Raw genomic sequence first — 19,849 nt, 5'->3', positions numbered from 1 at the left:
GCTTCAAAAATTTGTCCTACATGGATAGGCTAAAAGCTCTGTCCCTCTACTCCATCTCATACAAACTCCTCAGAGGTGATCTATGTCTGGCATACAGAGCAATCTCTGATCCCACCTTGATGAAATTATTCCACCTGTGTCCCTGCTGTACAGGGGCATCAGGTGCCGACTTGTGGGAACACGGGTTAATTTATTGGCTAGACTTATAAGGGCCTCGGGGAAAGTAGCGCAGTAACTTGCTACGATCCTAAGTCTTCTTGTATTCCGTGTTAGCCTATCTGTGCCACCTGCTAAGCTAATGTCTAGTAAATCTCACACATATGAACATCAGCACGAATTCCTTTTTCGTTTACATCACCGGCAGTTGGAAGATGGGCGCGCGTGATTATGGCGGGCCTTGCTACTGCGCACTCGAGGGATAAAGTAAAACATAACCATAAAACCTACGTTTGCAAAACAAAGCCTCTTGTCACTCTTCTCTATTCAGAATTGTTTTCGATTGTAACAGCACATACTTTGGTATAAACACAGTGTAACCCGAACTGTATTCAGAAACACACACACTCAGTTTAAATACCCACATTTCTATAAATATAAGAAGGATAATTGCATAGAAACGTATACAAGACTACAGTATACACATAGAGAGATGCGTACAAGCACGCAGGCGCAGAAAAGGGTTGTAATCTTTACTACAGAAGAGAGAATTAATTGTGGCAGTGTCTTCTACAACCACTGCAAGCCAGTAACTGATTAGCGAGAAACCACTTCCCAAATAAATCCTTCTACCATAATAAACATGACAGATGCGGAGAGACATTCGGGAAGGGGTCACTTCCTTTTGCCAACGGGTCAAGCTAGATCCGTTTCCGGGAGTTCAACCACAACATCTCGTATGATGGTTCGAAGCAGTGAAATGGTTCGGCGAAGTCGGAACACAGGAGAGGAATCTTCCGCAGAGCCAAGGGGTAGTGACTTAACTGCTGTGTCTGACAGCTGTACAACTGAGGAGTCTGATGCAGATGTCGAGCATGAGTCTGAAGCTGGGACTGTCGGTACCAAACGGGAAGAGACAGAAAGTCGACGGTCCCGTGGCCGACCACGACTCACTGAGACCGACCGTGCCCGGCGGCGGCTCGAGTCTCGCCGGAAGTACGATGTGCGGCGTGTGTATCTAGGGGAGGCGCACGAATTGTGGGTGGAGCTGCGGCGGCGGAACGGCTGGACCGATGCCAAACTGGCGGCTTACTTAATAGCTGTAGAGAAGAGTTATAGTAAAAATAGCAAACAACCAGGGTAAGTGGTGGTGATTTGTCTTATGTCATGAAAAAGCACACATTGATTGTCAATGCGTGTATTTATAATTTATAACTCCCAGTTTCACCTGTTAGGATTCCTCACACCATACTAATTTGCAGTTTTGAATGGGATGGGTAATTTTAGTTATGTGTTTCCTAGGGCAGAGTACAAATTCATATGGACCAATTTCTGAGTTCAGACATAAGATATACAAGAAATATTAACAACAGTGAATGTAGGGATTCAAATGAATGCACAGAAAACAATTATAAGCTGAGAAATACAAGCAATGCATACAGCGAATGAAATGCACAGAGTTAACAGTGGTGTAAAAATATAACCGTTAAGAATAGCTGTAGCAATTGAAAAAAGTTTGTATGTACAAACAGCAGTGCAGCTGGTGCAACATTGTAAAGCTATGCTAGAGAGAGAAGAACTCGAAAACCTGACTAGATAAACTAAAAATGTGCAGCCCCTGTCTTGTGGTAATGATCTGATTCAGCATAACGTTTATATTTGCGTTTTGCACATTCTGTGTCATTTGACACTCAGCTGGCAATCATTCTGTACTGGTCAGTGTTCACCTGGCATACATTCTGTGACACTGCAAGATGGCACTCAACCTTATCCCATTCTCTGAATGAGGCTATGAAATGCTGAGTGTTTAAGCTGACTGAACTGTGCTATGAACTCAGAGTAAGGGGGTAACTGTCCTGCTCATCAGAGGTTTGTTTAAGCATGTAGCTTACATCAAGTGTATACTTCTACACCATATTCACAGTATGCATCCCATGCAGGCCAACATTCTCCATGTAGTGAAGTTGAAGGTCTTCATATTTACAGTTGTGAGCCCTGTCCAGTGTTGATAGTCCTGCACTGACATGTACATAGATGCAGAATTGTGCTTCATGGTTATGAATTAAAGGTTGAAGTCTACACACTAAATACATACATACATACCTCATCTCTTGTTAAAATATGTATTTTGGTTAGAACAGTGGATAATTTGAAGTTGCATTACTGCAGACATGTTTTGGTAATGCTAACTGCAAGTAATTTTGATGGTGGTTACTACTATGTCCTGATGTACTGCTACTCTCTTCAACATAATGTTTTTTTCTTTCTTGTATATGTAGAGTGGGTTGTGGGTGAATTCTTTGAAATGTGCATTACTGATTTGTTTCTTCGCATTCCATGGTCGTGATTGTTGCTACAACTTGCCCTTATTTAGTGTAAGCTATAATGCAAATGGTAATATTAATAAAATATTACTCAATGACTACAAATAAAAGTGCATTTCAGAGATTTGGTTGGGGTTGTCCCAGTGTGTTTTATTTTTTTAAATTCTGTGTTCCCTTGTGGCAGTACTAAAGTTTTGAGAAAGGTGAAGTATTGCTGCTTGTGTTTGTATAACACATTTAGTTACTGTGCAGGTTTTGTCTTTTAAAATAATTTTGAAATTTATGATTTGACCGTGTTCATGCTTCTTGAATGTAATAAAGCTAGCAGAGAGAGTGAAATTGAGATCTGACAGTATTTAGTTGAAACTGTGTTTATTTAAATGTTGTCATTTGTCTAATGTCACAGAAAAGTTGGTTATGATGTTTTACTTGAAGTCCAAATCTGTGTGGAATTCTAGAGAAGTAGATGCTTTGAAGTATCTGCGCATTACTATGATATTTAGAAATCTATGGGTTTCCTCAGTTGCCAGAATGACTTGAGGTTGAGAACACAGTCAAAATTGGTGACTGGTTGAATGTGTTTGGCAGATGTAAAAATACAGATTGTGTTTGAAGTGTGCATTTGGTGTCTGCTGGATAATAACATTGTACTTCACCTGTCTTGATCTGCAAGGTTTACTAGACCTACACTGGATTAGAAAGTGGCACAGGTAGGAAACTTGACTTTATTACTGGAAAATAAGACGACTGCAGCTTTTAGTCCTGTAGGAGGTGCATGGATTCTTTTTCCAGTATTAATAGTACCGTTCAGGAGACGCTGTTCTCCTGAGTACTGTCCTTCAGATGAGACCTTGGTTAACTCAAGTGGAGCCCAAATTTCCTGTAGTCATTATGAATAGCAATGTGAGTATCCCTTTAAGATAGGCCATAGGTCTGCTGAGACCAACCTGATTAATAAAACCATATTGTTTTTCTTTATTTTTAGTTTCCTATTAGCTGTGTGTTTGGAGATGGGCATTTTGAATCGATTTACTGAATTGTGGCAAACATTATTTTTTTTTTTATGTTTTGGTTCTTGTAGTGTCCTGTATGTTTTCTGTCTTTGTAAAATACCACATTTTGAAGGATTGTACCGATTGTGTACCTTTTGCCTATTTTGACTATTTTCTTGCTAGCATGATATTTAATTTTAGCCTTGCACTTTTGATAGTGACTTTAATAATTAGCTGCAGTTACTTGTGCTGGCTGACTGAAAATTTTGAAGATCCTGAGAGGCCCCAGCACAGCTGCCCTTGGAGTGCTCATGTTTATATTTCTACAGTCAGTACCATCACTTCCTCTCACCCCTGCTTCCATTTCCGCATCTTTCTATGATGGTAAGTTTCCTGCTGCAACTCTAATTCTAATTTTACTTGCCTTTTTCTTTTTTGTTTTCTTTCTTTCCTGGATGACTTCAGAATTATTAAGTTTGTGGATCTCTTTCTCTTGAGTACTAAGCCAACACCTGCATTTATGTGACCAGAACATTTGCTTGCTAATGATCTTATTTAGTTTCTTTTTTTTCTCCTCTTCTGTTTTGTGTATTGTGCACCTGTCCCCGCCTGTGTTTATTACTTAGAATTTAAACAACACAAAACAGAATATAGTTTTTGTTTATTTACTTTTTTGTGCAGTAAATCTATAACATCACCTTGGTTTTGTAATAGTCATACTCTGTTGGTGTTGTATGAAATGATTTTATTCATATTTGTCATACTGTGAAGAAAATACTCTGTACTTTCTGTTGTAGCTTATTTGGCTTTATAGGATTACTATTTCCATATAGTCTTCTTCACACACGTGTATGCTGCCTTTTTTTGAGGGGGGGTCCAAACCAGCGGTCAACCTATTTGCTCAGGTAAAAAATTAAGACTGCTGTGCTTTGCTGATGCCAGTCAGAAATCAAGCAGCTGATGGATTGCAAGGTAGAAAGTTGCAGTTGCACATTTCACATGGCATGGTCCATTGTTCTCCATGTTTGCCCTTTCTGTATAGCACAAGTACATTTTCTCATCAGCTCTGATGGCACAGAGGAATAGAGCCCTGACTACAACCCAGGCCACACTAGTTTGATTAGTGGCCTGGAAGCTTGTAGTGACGTTTGGATAACTCCTCTTTCTGTGAGGGGTATGGAGTATGTGTTTGGGCTGCCTGGTCTTGTGTTAGTCCTCAGTGGAGACTGGAGATCACATGGGAGCACCAGCTTCAAGGAGGCTGAGGCAGGCTTGAGAGGTTCACTGAAGTGAGTGACCCATGCTTGCAGGTACCCATTGCACATGGGATAGGATTTGTGTACAATCCCCATTCCTCTACATAGGTGAAAGCCCTTCTTCTGGTCCCCCCTCCCCTGAGGAGTAAATTAGCCATATGACCTTCAGCAGTGGGGGTGTTGATGGTTCACTAGGGTAGACCAGAGGGAAATCCAGATGATCATTAGAGGAGCAGAACAAAAACGTGTTTTTCTCCCAATTAGGTGACTAGCTGATGAGAACACTGAATTCCATAAATTCATGTCAGTGCTGGCAAGAGATTAATAATGCTGAGAGTAGTCGGCATTCTCTAGCGTTTAGACAAATTTTGGGCTAGTATTATGGGGGTTTTAATGTTCAGATTGGGAGAGGAAATAGCTTTCCTTTTGTAATCTTTTTAGTTTGTTCAAAATTATATATGTTTGAACATAATTTGTTGGTGTTTCTGGTTCACCGTTATGTATGATTTAGCGTACATAACCATGTATACACACACTACGTAGAATTGTTTATATAATATGGATGAGCATGATTATGAAACAGTTTAATATGGTTGTAAATTGTTGTAATTTGGGAACATTTTTGTTAGTTGCAGAAATAGCTTGTTGTTAGTTGGAGAAATAGCTTGAGCTATAAAATTCCTTATAAGCAGGACATCATTTAATCAGTCATTGTTATTTGTTAGAAGAATAATACATTCTCTGTCTATAACAAAAAAAAAAAAAAAATATATATATATGTATATATATATATATATATATGTATATATATATATATATATATATGTATTGCGTGTAAAGTTATATATATATGTATCTGATAGAGTGGCTGCACCCCCCCCCCCCAAAAAAAAAAAAAGAAGCCTGTTCCTCATGGCCAGCTGTGCTACGTACCTCCAATATCCAACATAACCCAACAATTGACTTTGCTGGGGAGAAGGCAACCCTAGCTCAAAACAGTATATTACATTTCTTACAGTGATACCACTGTACTGTAGAGTCAAAGATGATATACAGCTAAAGCAGAAGCCACTGGCATCTAAACTGCAACAGTATACTTAATTCATCAGCCCCATTTTTGTATTCACAGCAGTTCATTGACTGCACTATGACTGCTGTGGGTGTCTACCATAGTACTTTACGGCAGTATAAACAACTCATTGTCTGAAATGTCTTGCCAGGTGCATCCCACAAGAGCTGTTTATCCTAATTTAGTTGGAAAATGGACCACCAAAAGAAGTGGGACTGATGGTGAGTGCAGATGGTGCCCGGCATCAGTACAGTAGAAAGTATTGCATGCTGAAAAAATGTGTATTGAGAATCCAGCATTCATGTGGCCAGTTACCAGAATTGTTTTTTCTGAGCTGTACGTAGCAGCATATGCAAAGTTAGTGGTAATCCCCAGCTGTGTTTACCATGTAAGAATAATTGTAAGCAAACCATTAAGACTACACATATCTTTAATATTATTGTGAAATGAGAATTCGGTCCTTCTTTAGGAAACTACACTTTAATGTAGTAGAACACTAGAATTTAAATAATATTTGACAATGTAATTAACCAGTACATTACACTACCAGCACAGTTTGACCCCTGCAGTTTTTTTTTTTATTTCAGATCATCTCAAGACTATACTTGGGTGGAAGTGACCTGGAGAAGAGTATTAAATATGTGTTGATGGATGTGTTTGTGGTTGACAAATAGAGGGACTTGGCAGTAATCATATCAAAGATGGCCGTACAACAATGTGATGGAACAGGTTAGAGAGGTGATAAGAATGTGGGCCATACGGAGATGTATTCACCAGAAGAGAAAGAGGAATAATAACTATATTTGGATGTTTCTTGAGCGTTTTCAGGGAGTACTGTGTGCTTTGGAAATTGTATGTTTTTGGAAGGCTGTGACATAAAGTTGATTTAACGGCTGAATCAAATAAAAATGACTTAAGATTGGAGGTGACGTTAAAGATAACTACATCGCCACACACTGTCTACTAGATTACCAGTAATCTAAAACGAAGTACTGTAAGAGGCTACTGAAGTTTATGCAGAGGAAAAAATGCTAATAGAAACTGAATATCTAGTAATTCTTAAGTGTCTGAACTTTTCAAGATGCGTTAATGTTCGAGTGCTAAATCTGAGTATGTTGAGTATGCTGATTAAGTTAATGTTCTGTTGTGTACATTTCTTTAATACTGTAAATTAATATCCACTCTTGGGTAGATGCTCATGTATGTTTATTCCTGTAACCATCATTATAAATGACAAGTAAAGCATTTAAGATGTTAAATGTGTAATTAGTTACTTTAACTGCCATTGTAGCAATGCACGTAAAGGAAGTAAAAAAATGAATAAATAAATGCAAAATATATCTCATTTCTATTCAGGTTTTGACTTCAACTGATATTTAATTTCTCTTTTCGTAGAGGATTTTGATTCTGCTTTGTTTTTACCTCTTCAAAGAACTGCAAGTTCAGTCTATATTCTCATTTTCAGTAGGGATGATGATGTGTATAAAAGCAAGCACCAGATCCAAAACTTCAAATTTCCTTTCTCCTAATTTAAAAGGAAGAACTTAAATGTTGTAGGAAACAGTATAAGAGAGTTTGATTTTTAAGGTTTTCATGCTGGGTCACTGACCTTCTTTTTTAAATCATTTTCAAGACAAAATCATTATCCTCCTGTTAGGTTTGCTATTATAATCACCCATCCACTTTTTCTAGTATCCCATACATTTTCAGGGTTATTAGTAAGAACTCTTAATTTGAGTGTTTGTTTTGAACTATTCACTTTCTATGTCCCATCAGTAAAAGGAAACATTCAATGGTTCTGCTTCTAGGTCATGACAAAATGAAGCCTGCTGAGAATAAGCTAAACATTCAAGATGAAGCCTGCTGAGAATAAGCTAAACATTCAAGATGAAGCCTGCTGAGAATAAGCTAAACATTGTTTGCCCCCCCCCCCCATTAGTATGATGAGTAGGAAGTATTTCAGAATTCCACTGTTGGATACTAAGCAGAAGTGAAGCATGTTGAGTAAGCAGGGAGTGTTTTTCCAAGTCGTATTTATTCGAAGTTCATAGTTGTAAGTAACCTCTGAGTTTGTGCAGGCTCACTACTGGATCAAGTTGATAATAGAGTAGGTGCTGTTTAAATGTTGCTGTGCTGAACAGATGTGCAAGGAGGTTAGGGCTGATAATTTACTCTTTGCTTCTCCTCAAAGATATTTTCGTTTTGGCAGCCTTTACTTGCTAAACTGATTTCCGTGCTGTTGCCAGGGTTTGAACAATTGGTAACAACATTTAATTTGACAAGTGGAATAAGTTGATTCTTCCAATAGAACAAGGTGGTATGGGATTACCTAATTTGAAAGGGTATTTCAGAGCTACACAGTTAAGGCTCCTATACATAGCACAAGCAGAAACCTATAATTAAAATGGAAAGGGATAATGATGATGAAACTGAGGAAACTGAAGAAGCAAGGAGAGTCTATTATTCTCCTTAAAGATTTGCATCCAAAATTCCAGTCATACAGAATATTATATAAATTATCAGAAGGTGTTCTAAGAACTAAGCCAACATGGGAATGGAGAAAGGAGATTCTGCTAATAGGGATGACTGCAGTTAGGGATACAGACAGTAGGCAAGAGAGGGCTGGAATTTATTGGAGAAAACTGGCAAAAGAACCAAGGTATTGGGAGCAAATAACCAGACAGGGAAATGTAGGAGAATATGAAGGTGCCAAGAATTTATTTGGACTGCAGGTTAGAGACTGCCGTCCCTACCCAGGATTGATATCAGAGTATAGGCAAAGAGAAATAGGGAGGTCCTAAATGAAAGACTAGCACTGGTAGATTTTTATTAGAATCTAGAAGAGAAGCTGCTGTTAAAAAAGGAATAATTAATGGAGCATATAAAGTATTGCACGGTAACTATAAGAATGAATCAGAGAAGTTTATAAAGGATTGGGAAGAGAGAATGGATAAGCGATTCACAAAGAAACAGTGTGTGTGGGGGGATATATTTATGTCTTCCAAGTATGCAACAGAGTAGAAGATTCAGGATTTTTGCTTGGAAATGTTTATACATTTTAAGTTTTATTTTGTTTTATGGGTATTTTTATACCCCAGGTAGACTCCAGAGAATTTTTCTTCAGGTAGACAGCAAATGTTGGAGGTTTGATGAGGAAGAAAGAGGTAATTGGGAACATATTGGGAACATATTTTCTGGGAGTGCAATGAGTTGGCATACTTTAAAGATTCCTTGTAGACTACTCTATCAGAAGTACTTAATGAGCAAATTGGTGTATCTAGGGGAATGATTTTTCTGAGCTATGATACAGAATTGGAATTGCCTAGACATAGTAAGGCCTTGCTGAGTCTAATTGTGGTGGCTGCCAAAAAGCAGTTACTAGATAGAAAAATGGATGTCAAAGTCTAAACCAACTGTACTAGAAGTAGTGAATATAATAACAGAGGTAAAATAGCTGGAATTGGTATCTTTAGAAGAGGGTAGGAGCAAATTACATAGAAAAAATGGGAATTTTGGGAACAGTACATACAGGGGAGGAATGAGATTTAAAAGAAGGCAGGATTTGAATGAGCTGTGCAATGTTTGACAATGATTGGGTAGATTATAAGCAATGTGTAATGTTTGCAACTAAAAATTTGTTGGTAGGGTTTGTGACATATAATGTTTACATCTAAGATTGTCAGTATGGATTGTTTTCATTTATATAAATGTATGATTTGCTATGTCATAAGTGATAATTTAATAAAAATGTTTCTTGTTAAAAAATACATCTAGTTTGTCAAGGTGAGATGTTTTTTGGATTGAAGAAAAGGAAGTGTGGCCAGAGCATCAAAGCAGAACTTCAAAAGATGCCTTATTTAGAAAGAGTTTAAGACCTTAGTTAATAAATTTGCAGAACTACAAGGATGAATTTGCCTGCACTATCTAAGTTTGTTAGCAGCAGTCTGTCTTTGGATGCCTAAAGGACGAAACAGCTGTACTGTACTGTTCTCTACATACAGCTCTGCTGACTTGGGTGGCCTTCTTGCTTACCTTTTGTGAAGTTAAACACACTGCAGTGATGCTGCTCACCTGTTTTACTTATATGGGCTTCATAAGCTGAATGTGTTACGGAATGATAATTACCATGAGAAAGTATATATTATAAACTTAAGTTTACAGAATAAATTGTTTCCCCATAGGCTTTCATCTCATTTGTTTAATATATTTACTTGTAATGTGGAGTTAGTTTTGAGATCTTGCACTGGAGTAGTAAATGTTATTGTGTGATGGTGTTTTTAAGTAATTTTGCATTTACAAATGGTTAAACTCATGTTAACTAGTGTAATTCTAGATATGCTTTGCTTTACACAGTAAAATTGAGTATGGCTGTATAAATTGGCACCCTCCACATTTTTCCAATTTTGTACAGTGGTTCTAAGTGTCGCATCAATAGTGACCATCACTTGGAGCCAGTTTTGACAAATCATTTTCTTTATTACCACCATTTGCACCACCGAAATTTTTGAAAAAGTATGTTGGAGAATTTTTCAAATTTGCCGGTTTGTTAACATGTTCTCATTCGCCACTCTTTCTTTTCCCATCTCATGTTCAGCATTTGCTGTCTGACTGGAGGAAAAAGCTCTTAAATTTGCTTGAGGTAAAAAAATTACCTATGCAAGCACTTTCAGACAAAAATTCCAAATCTCCCTTTTATAGAGTATCCACATCATTTGGAGATTCAATAATGGATCCCAGTTTGCAGTCATCTGCAAACTTTGTTAGCCAGAGTCCCTTAGTATTGGCCTGTACTTCAGAGAAGTAGATGCCAAACAAGAGTGGTCCCAGGACTGAACCCTGAGGTTCTCCACTTGTCTGGAGCTGGATTTGGAGTTGGCTACTTTTACAGTGTGGATTCTGTCAGTAAGCCAGTTGGCAACCCATCTAGTGACGTAGGGTTGGTTTCATGTCATCCAGAAAGGGGAAATGCCAGTGTGGGAGACAGATTCCCCACAAGCAGTTTGTTCTGTTTAGGCACTTTTCTTGACCATACGTCTTGCGAGATTTGTCAGTCTTTTGTCCCTAAGATGTTGGAGTCAGCTTTCTTCTCTAGTGATTTATCTTGAAAACCAACAACTTAAATTGTTGGCCAAGAATATCATGGAAGGATCTTCTCTGTCTGTGGTCCCGCTGTCTACAAAGAAAAAGGCCAATAAATCACAGTCTGATTCTTCTGCTGTAGAATCTCCACTGGACATCTCTTGAGGCTGTTGAAAGCCTGGAGGGGTGTCTGATTGATTTGTTTCTCAGATTCCTCTGCCACAGCTGCTTTGGAGGCTGGCATGGACCTGATGCCATGCAAGTCCATGGAGGTTTTGCAGACATGTGTCTCAGATGTAGAGGCGGAACCGCGGCTGGTTATTACTGAAGGGGCTAGGGGGTGTTTCTCAAATTTTAGTTGGGGAAGAGGTGCCAACTACCTTTGAGTGCTGTCAGGGGTCGGAGCCTCCAGAATTTTTCAAGGCTGATGTCCTTCTTAAAAAGAATCAGAAAACTAAACCTATATCACCTGCTCCCAAGTGTCCGCAGAGTGAATGGCAGTATTTCACTCGAGGATTTAATGTCCTTATGGCTCTCAAGTCTCCACAGGGAGTTTCTATTCCTGCTCCCACCTGGTCTTCTACCCCTCTTAAAGAGGCCTAAGGAAAATGAGTTTTCTGAGGAGGAGGGTGCTGATTCTGATGAAGAATCCCTGACTTAGTCCTCCCAGATTCCTTTGCCACTGGGCTGTGGTTCTGAGGAAGAAAAGTCTGTCAGTCCTGATTCTCCTTCTGAGGAGATTTTATTTGATGATGATCTTTCCAGAATGATGGAATTTTTCAAATGGTACTATGATTGTCTGCTGTTCAGAAGGGGTACCATGAGCTTTTACAAATGGAGTCTCCTAGGCCCTTTGCTGTTCCTCTGGTTCGTGCTGCCTTGCTGGATGCTTTTTCTAATTTTTCTAAGGCTCCAGATTCTCGATCTCCTGCTCCCAAAAAATCTGATAGGTTTTATAAAGTGCCTGAGGACTGCAAGTTAAGTTTCTATATGAGTGTTCCTCTGCTACCCTAGCCTTTAGGGCTGTTTACCTAGTCACATGTGTGTCCGATAGTTTGTTTTGGCTGTTTTCTCTCAAGCCTCTCAGGCCATTTCTGATCTCCCTGATTCTGAGAGGAAGACCTCTGCTCTTGCTTTGCTTGGGATGTCCTCCCAAGTAGCTCATCATTCCATTAAATGCAGCTGATGATTCATCTAGGGCTGCTGCTTTTGGATCTTTTGGCTCAGACTTTAGCCTTTACCTGATGATCTCAAGGTTAAACTGATGGATGATCCTCTGGATAATGAATATTTGTTTGGTGCTGCTGCTGCAGAGTTGCTTAAGTCTCTGCAAGAAAAGGACAAAGCCTTACAGGAATTGAAGCATATTTTTTCCCCTGTGCTCAAGTTTCAGAGGAATTATCCTAATAAGCCTACCTTTGTCCGTAGGCAGTCTCACCATCCCCCTAAAGGTAAAAAGGGTTGTAGAGGGGCTCCCCCTGCTAAGGCTACCCAGACCCCTTCTACTCAGAAGCCTCCTTTTCTTGACAAACATTGTGCCATCTGACTGTCCTGTTCTTCTTGGTTGCATTCGTCTTTCACTGCATCTTTCCCCGTTTCTTCTTATTTGGGTAAAAATCACCCAAGACTCCTGGGTTTTTTCCATAGCAAGGGTTGTTAAATGGTTTGGAACCCCCCTCCCCTTTTTGGTCATTCCTTAGCCTCCTCGGGAACAGTTGCCATTTTTTCCAGAGGTGCTTCAGGGCCTCTTGGCTCAAGGAACAATTCAAGAGGTTCCAACTTCTCACAGGTGAAGAAGTTTTATTCCAGAATGTTTTGGTTCCCAGGAAAGAAGGCACCCGGAGACCCATTCTGGATGATGAATGTCAGCTAAACACCTTTTTGAAGGTCCCTTGCTTTCAAAATTCTATCCCTTCAAACCTAGTTTCGTCTGCTACTTCCTCAGGCTTTTCTGGTTTCTCTGGATGGTAAGGATGCTTATCTGCACATTCCTATTTATCCCCTTTTCAAAAAGTTGTTACATTTCTGTGATGCCTGGCATTTTCAGTTCGCTGCTTTGCCATTTGGCCTCTCTACTGCCTCAAGGGTCTTCACCAAATGCCTCACTCATGTGATTGCTTTCTGATGGGTAAGGGGGATACATGTCTTTCCCTACCTGGATGACCTGCCTATTCAGGCCTCCTCTCAAGAGAACTTACGTCAGCAACTGCACTTTTCTCTCTTGCAAAGCCTGGGGTTTACTGTACATTTCTATAAGACATTCATGACTCTTTCTCAGGATGTGTTTTTCTGGGTTGCAGGATCCAGACTATTCCAAAGCTGGCATCTCTCTCTCTCCTCTCAAGGCCTCAACTCTCATTATTTTCTTTCAAGTCCCTTCTTCCTCTGTCTTCAATCACAGCCAGAGAATGTCTGAGAGCTCTGAATTATGTGGCTTCCACCATTCCTATGCTACCTCTAGCCAAGCTCCACATGAGATATCTTAAGTGGTTTCTAAAGTCATTTTGGATTCAACGTTCTCATCCTTTTAGATTTTATAGTCCCTCTACTTCCATGCCTCAAGCTAGAACTTCAGTGGTGGATTCATCAGTTGTCCCTCAATCCAGGGCTGCCTTTACAACCTCCAATAACCTCTCAGGAACTTTTCACAGATGTCAGATGTGGGATGGGGGCCTCCTTCAACCGTCTGAAGGTACACAGCTTTTGGTCACTTCAGCAAAAGAAAGACCACATCAGTATCCGAGATAAGAGCTTGTCTGCTGGCTCTTCAGATTTTTCATTCTCTTTTTCTTCAAGGGCCTCTCAAGATTCTCACAGATAATACCATAGTGATGTGGTATGTGAACAAGCAAGGGGAGACCAGGTCTTATCTGCTATGCAGGTTAGCCCTTCAGTTTTGGGAGCTAGCTGTCCAGTATCAGGTGACCCTTCAAACAGTTCACATTCCCTCAGATCAGAACATAGTAGCAGATTCTTTGAACAGATCCATAACACTATCCCATGAGTGGATGCTTCACAGGGATGTGTTTCTGGACATTGTCCACCAGTGGGGTACTCGTCAAGTAGATCTATTTGCCTCCACTCTGAACAGACTACTTCCTGTATTTTGTGCCAGAGTCCCATGCCCTCTAGCCTGAAAGGTGGATGCCCTCACCCTTTCTTGGAATGGGATGTTTTGCAAGGGTTGTTAAATGGTTTGGAAACCTGCCCCTGTTTTTTTGTTCTTAACAGGATGCTTCCAAATTTTGTTGGTGACTCCCTTTTGGCCCAGACAGCACTGGTTCCCCTCTCCTCCTGCATCTTGCCAAGGGCAGTCAGCATGAGTTACCTCCTAGGGGGTGGACCTACTCGCACAAGAAAGGGGATCCCTCATCCATCTCCACATGTCCACATTTCAGCTGACATTGTGGGTGATAGGGTTTTGATCCCTTATAGATGCCTTTTTTTTCTGAGAACATGCTTCAGGTCCTGCAGGAGGCCAGGAAACCCACTACTAGGAAATCTTACTTATCCAAATGGAAGAGATTTTCTGTTTGGTGTCTCTTGTAAACTGGATCCGCTTACTGTTGCTGTTTCTTTGGTTCTCTCTCATTTGTGTAAATTGCTCAATGCTTGGTTGGCCTATTCTTCTGTTAAGGCTTACTTATCAGCTATCTCTGCTTGTCTGCCTTTGACTCCCCCTTTAGCCTCTAGATTTGAGGCCACATAGTTTCTTAAAGGCGTCCTTCATATTGGAACTCACAGGAAGCCTGCTTCTCTTTACTGGGACGTTAATTTTGTTTTAGAAAAATTGACCAGCATTGTTCTTGGAAGACTGTTCATTTTGCCCTTACTTCCGCCAGAAGGATGTCTGAGCTGCAAGCCTTTATGGCTGTTCCTCCTTTTTAGTTTCCCATAAGCACAGGGTGTCCCTTCATACTAATCCTTTTATGCCCAAGGCGGTTAATGAGTTGTCTTTTAATCAGCCTGTTCTTTTACTCACACTTTTTTTTTCTTTCTCCACAGACTGCTAGTGAGAAGGTTTTTACACTCTTTGGATTTGCATAGACAACTCTGGTATTTGGATAAGACTAAAGATTTTCATAAATCAAATCAGCTTTTTGTTTCTTTTCATTCTAAGTCTTTATGTGCAGCTGTTTCCAAGCAAAGAATTTCTTCTTGGATATTTAAAGCCATTTCATTTTCTATTCTTTTCATGGAAAGAGCCTTCCTCCTTCTGTTAAGGCTCATTCCACTTGAGCTACGGCTTCTTCTGGTGCTTTTTTTCAAGGTTTTGGATACTAATTCTATTTTTGAGGCAGCAACCTGGACTTCGTTGCATACCTTTACTAAGCACCACTATAAGTTAGATGTGATTTCTAGGGCAAGAACTGGCTTTTCCAGGGCCATTCTCTGTGGCTTCCTAGAGGGCTGTGCTGGCCCTTCCTCCTCCCTGTCTTCTTCCTGAGCTTTTGCATTCTTCTTATTGTAAATAATACTGCAACAGTGATATGGAAGGACACAGTACAGCTGTGTAAAATCTTACCATACCAGTAGATGACCTTCTCTTAACTGTTGCAGTATTGGCTCCCTCCCTCCTTCCCCTGGTCCTTTTTTCCTTCTGGATGTGTTTTGTTATCCTTGGACTGCCATTTCTACTGGGGCTTTTTCAGTTCTGAGGATGGTACGTCCAGATGTCACCTTTATGCCCTATGCCATACACGGGGAGCATACATGTAATGTACGGCATACCCTTTACAACCAAAAGGCTTTGGTATACTGGCCGGACATTGGGCTGACCTTGTCAGGGATCCCTGTTGTAAAGAATACTGCAACAATGAAAAGTAATTGTTTACAATGAGCACACTACAAGATGGTAAGATGCTTTTATACACCGACAACCCTTTACCCCACATTGCAGTTATATACACTTTTTTGAATGTGTACACCTCAGATGGCTGTGATAAAGAATGACCACACAATACTGTTTATTTCAACTTTTTCCCACAAACAATAGTTATAAAGTATTCCAACTTGCTTTGCACAGATCACATTAGTCCAGCAAATCCAGAATAATGACCAAACAATACCAGTCAGCACCAAGCAATTGTATATAATGTGCTGTCTGCATGCATTTCAGATAATCAGTTCTAGTAATACAGAATAACAGCTGACCCCCCAACAAAATAGTCTCAAGCTTGCAACATTTTAGCACAAGAATCATGAATGCAACAAAACAAAAATGGACAGATTTTTAAATATTTTCTTATATACTTAGAAAGCTTATAGTATACCAGGTTTTGCATTAGCATACATTTTCTGAGGACTATGAAGTTTGCAACCAAGCATCTGCTAATATTTAGTGAATGACTGCAAAAACGTCTGCGATTTGCTAGATTTTCAAAAATGCAACATGTACAAGGAACAGACCAAAAATGTAATAAAATCATTGATTGGGAGAGATGAACAATTTTGAGATATGCATTATATGACAGCAATGCAAGTCTCCAGAAAACCAAACATTTTATGAGGAAATGAAGAAAAATATGAGGCAAATGCAGGTTAGTTAAGAGCTGTGTTCTCATGCATTCACCCTATAAAGTTGTTCACTGATATCTGGTCGCCAGAAGGATTGGATTATACCTCCAAACTAAAACAGAAATAAAACTATTGAAAAATATGAACATCTGGACACCAAAACAAAAACTTGTATATCAATACTCTCCTCCCGGTAGGGTTGCAGGATACTACTTAGAAATGCAAATTTTATAAATTACAGTGACAAAATGGCACAAAACTGGAGTTTATTGTCCCAGACTGACCATGCTGTTAGTTATGACTAGCCTCATCTTGCAAATGGCTTTTAGAGCTGTAGTAAATGTGGCCAGGATGGTGACTGATGGCAGTCAAGGGTGTAGCTTGTCTATCAGATGATTTGAAAGCAGCACTCATGAATGTCCCCTAGTCCCAAATGTTTTTTTGCCCAGAGAGCCAACCTCGCAAGGAAGGGAGGAATGGAAAAGTTCTTGGCAGTGGTCTGTGCAAGGTACCCCCACCCCGGTTCACTTTCTGTAGAGCCCATTAGACCATGAAACTAGATGTGCCATTCACTGTCTGGGAGAATTTTTCCTCATATCCATTGCCTGGCTTCAGTATAGTGAAAGTCATCTCCTAAATTATGTCATCATAGAACAGCGCCACCATATAGTCCAAGTAATAAAGCACCCTTGGGGAATACACACACACACACACACACACACACACACAATAAAAACAACTAATTAATGTCTGCAATTTTAGTGCATCCTATTTAGTCCATTAGGACTTTGTGTAAAATGCATGAACTTTCCTTATTTATGTTTAGTTTAACTATCCATTGAGGTAACTTTCATCTTTAATAAAATTGTAGCTTGAAGTAAATTAACATCTCTGTCATGTTTTAATGCTTAATGCTCCCGAAAGGGACTTTCTGCACTGACCATTCTAACTTCCCTTAAATGCTTTCTTGAGGCAATCACACAAATGTATTTTGTGTTCCCTCAGTGTAAAATAACCCTTAAGGACATTGGAGTGCACATGTAACTTGTTCAGTAACACAAGTAAATTAAAAATTTGCCATAAATGTTATACCATTGATACACTGAGAATCAGAAACTACATTAAAGCAACTACAGGCACCACAAGGAGTTGTAATAGGCAATCCATGACCATTTTTATTTGTATAAAATTGTTCCGAATTAAAGTATCTGACATGTTACACTCCCTCCCATGTGAAACCATTAGGAACATGTAAAATCATATTAAAGTACTATCCTGTAATAAAATAGGCCATGCCTTCTTCAGTATAGAAACAATTTTACAAGAAAGTACATTAAGTGACTTACTTTTTATGTAATGAGCCATTAGTTTTAATCCCTCCATCATTAGCTTGATGTAAATGTGTTTATCCAAAGATTCTGTTTGTGACATCTGAGACCCTGTACGTTAAGCTTGATCAACACAAGAAGAACTATAGTTACATTTACTAAACATGCCTGTTATTGTTCAGGCTCTAAGCATTTCACCATGAGGAAGAGATGAAATCCGATGAGTAGGATGGTGGCTAGAAACATCTAAGTAATACAAAATGCCCAAATGTTTATAAAATAATCTGGAATGTACTTTACCTTTATAGGGAAAAAAAGAAGTACCCGGAAAAAATCACACTGCAATTACTCGTGTTACTATTAGTAATAGATTTGGTTTGTTTTTTAAGTGTATGTAAAACAGGACAACCAGAGCTCTTCCCCATTTCCATCAAAAAGTAAACCCGCACAACAAAAATAATTAACAGTGTAATGTCAGTAAAAATTAGAATTGTAGTTCAAGTAAACTCTCACAGCAAGAGGTTCTCTGGTTCGATTCCTGGCAGGGGTGCCTTCTCTGTGGAGTCTGCATATCCTCCCTGCGTTCGTGTGGGTTTCTTCCGTTTTCCTCCCATGTTACAAAGACATACATCTGCAGCATTTCTCCCCGGGCTTTCGCTGAAAATTGGCTTCGTTCCAAGTCAGACTTTCCCGATTAACAAATGTTTAAATAAATAAAAATAAATAAATTAATAAATTAGCACAAGAGAGGATAAAATAAACCCCATCACAGTACCTGTAAGCTAATACTAAATTTCATTATTAAACATTGCTTTTTTATAAATAAAAATTCAGCATTTGATAATGTATACAGTCAAAGGACAATTAAACAAACAAAAAAAAATACCCTAATGGCTTTTAACCCATGTTAACGTTTGGATGTTATGAGTATATAAATGAATATTAACGGTAACAAGTGCATGTCTATGGGTCAAAAAATGTCTCCCAATTTGTTCAGTAAATCAGCAGAAAATTTCTAATGTAAAGAAGAAGTGATCAGCAGTGGCATCCTATAATCTTGCCCTATATGGCCATCATTTTCTAATATAGTACCACAAATAGACACACAATGGAACGTCCATGAATATTATAAATGTCTTTGTCAGTCTTACAATGCTAGTGTTTTATTGTTTACCTAACATCAGAAGGGACAATTTTATTAATTAGTCTTTTCCAAAAAAGTATCCCAGTCTCTCACTTTATTAGTCAAAACTCTTCAACTTAAAAATTGATTGATTGTATATCATTAAATTGAGCATTTCATAAGTAATTAAACTTTCTATGTGGTTCTTACATGCATTATAAAACTGGTGTTTTAAGAATGATCACATATTTACCTTCACCAGCTGGTCTTATAACAACTTCATCATTATGTCTTTATTCATTTAATGTTTGCCACTCATCCTTGACAAGATTATAGCCAACATTGTTTCTACATTGATTAAACCGTTTAAAAGCATTATCAATGTCTTGAGTGTTTTTTCAATTATGATTAATTATGTAATCACCTCATTGCGAAATGGGGTTTAAATAAAATGAATATCTAAACAAGTAAAAGCATTAACATACAAATATTAATTTACTTAGTTGATAACTGTTTACCAGGAAAATCTGACTGGGTTGAAAAGAGACCATTTTCACTGGATGCCTGGGGCGAACCTCCAAACAAGAAAAATATTTTAGTAACTTTTCAAAGTAAACACTTTAGTAGCATGCATTTCAATTCTCTACAATGATATAAAAAATCAAGAAACTACATATAAAAGTAGAATGTGTACAAAAAGCAATAATTATAAATCAAGGTGTATTAATTTCACTGCGGTACACAATGAATGTGTACAAAAAGCAATAATTACAAATCAAGGTGTATTAATTTCACTGCGGTACACAATACTGTAAGTCACATTTTTATTATCAGATGTTATGCTAGTAATGGGAAAGAGGTTAGGAGAGCAGTAGCGGAAATAGAGAAGGGTAGAAATGATAAAGTAGGAAGTAAAGGGTTTGGCTCAGCCAGGTATGGGGCGTGACCAGAGCCAAGAGTTATATATGTAGTCATGTAGAAGGTGCAAGGATGATTAGCTACAGA

General features: G+C 38.8%; 1 protein-coding gene across 1 annotated transcript in view; it reads left to right on the top strand.

Moving 5' to 3' along the window:
- The first annotated feature begins 647 nt into the window (after nt 1–647).
- ZNF653 (zinc finger protein 653) overlaps nt 648–19,849 on the top strand; it is an 845,378-nt gene continuing 826,176 nt past the window's right edge. The window contains exon 1 of the mRNA XM_044084632.1: nt 648–1,296. Within this exon, the coding sequence (XP_043940567.1) occupies nt 800–1,296 (497 nt within the window). The 5' untranslated portion in view covers nt 648–799. The remainder of the gene's footprint in view (nt 1,297–19,849) is intronic.

The sequence above is a fragment of the Protopterus annectens genome, chromosome 9.part0 (assembly GCF_019279795.1).
Source record: "Protopterus annectens isolate FY-2018-M chromosome 9.part0, PAN1.0, whole genome shotgun sequence".
Taxonomy (NCBI): Eukaryota; Metazoa; Chordata; order Ceratodontiformes; family Protopteridae; genus Protopterus; species Protopterus annectens.
Note: the sequence above shows the minus strand (reverse complement) of the source record. Positions and strands in the feature narration are given on the sequence as shown.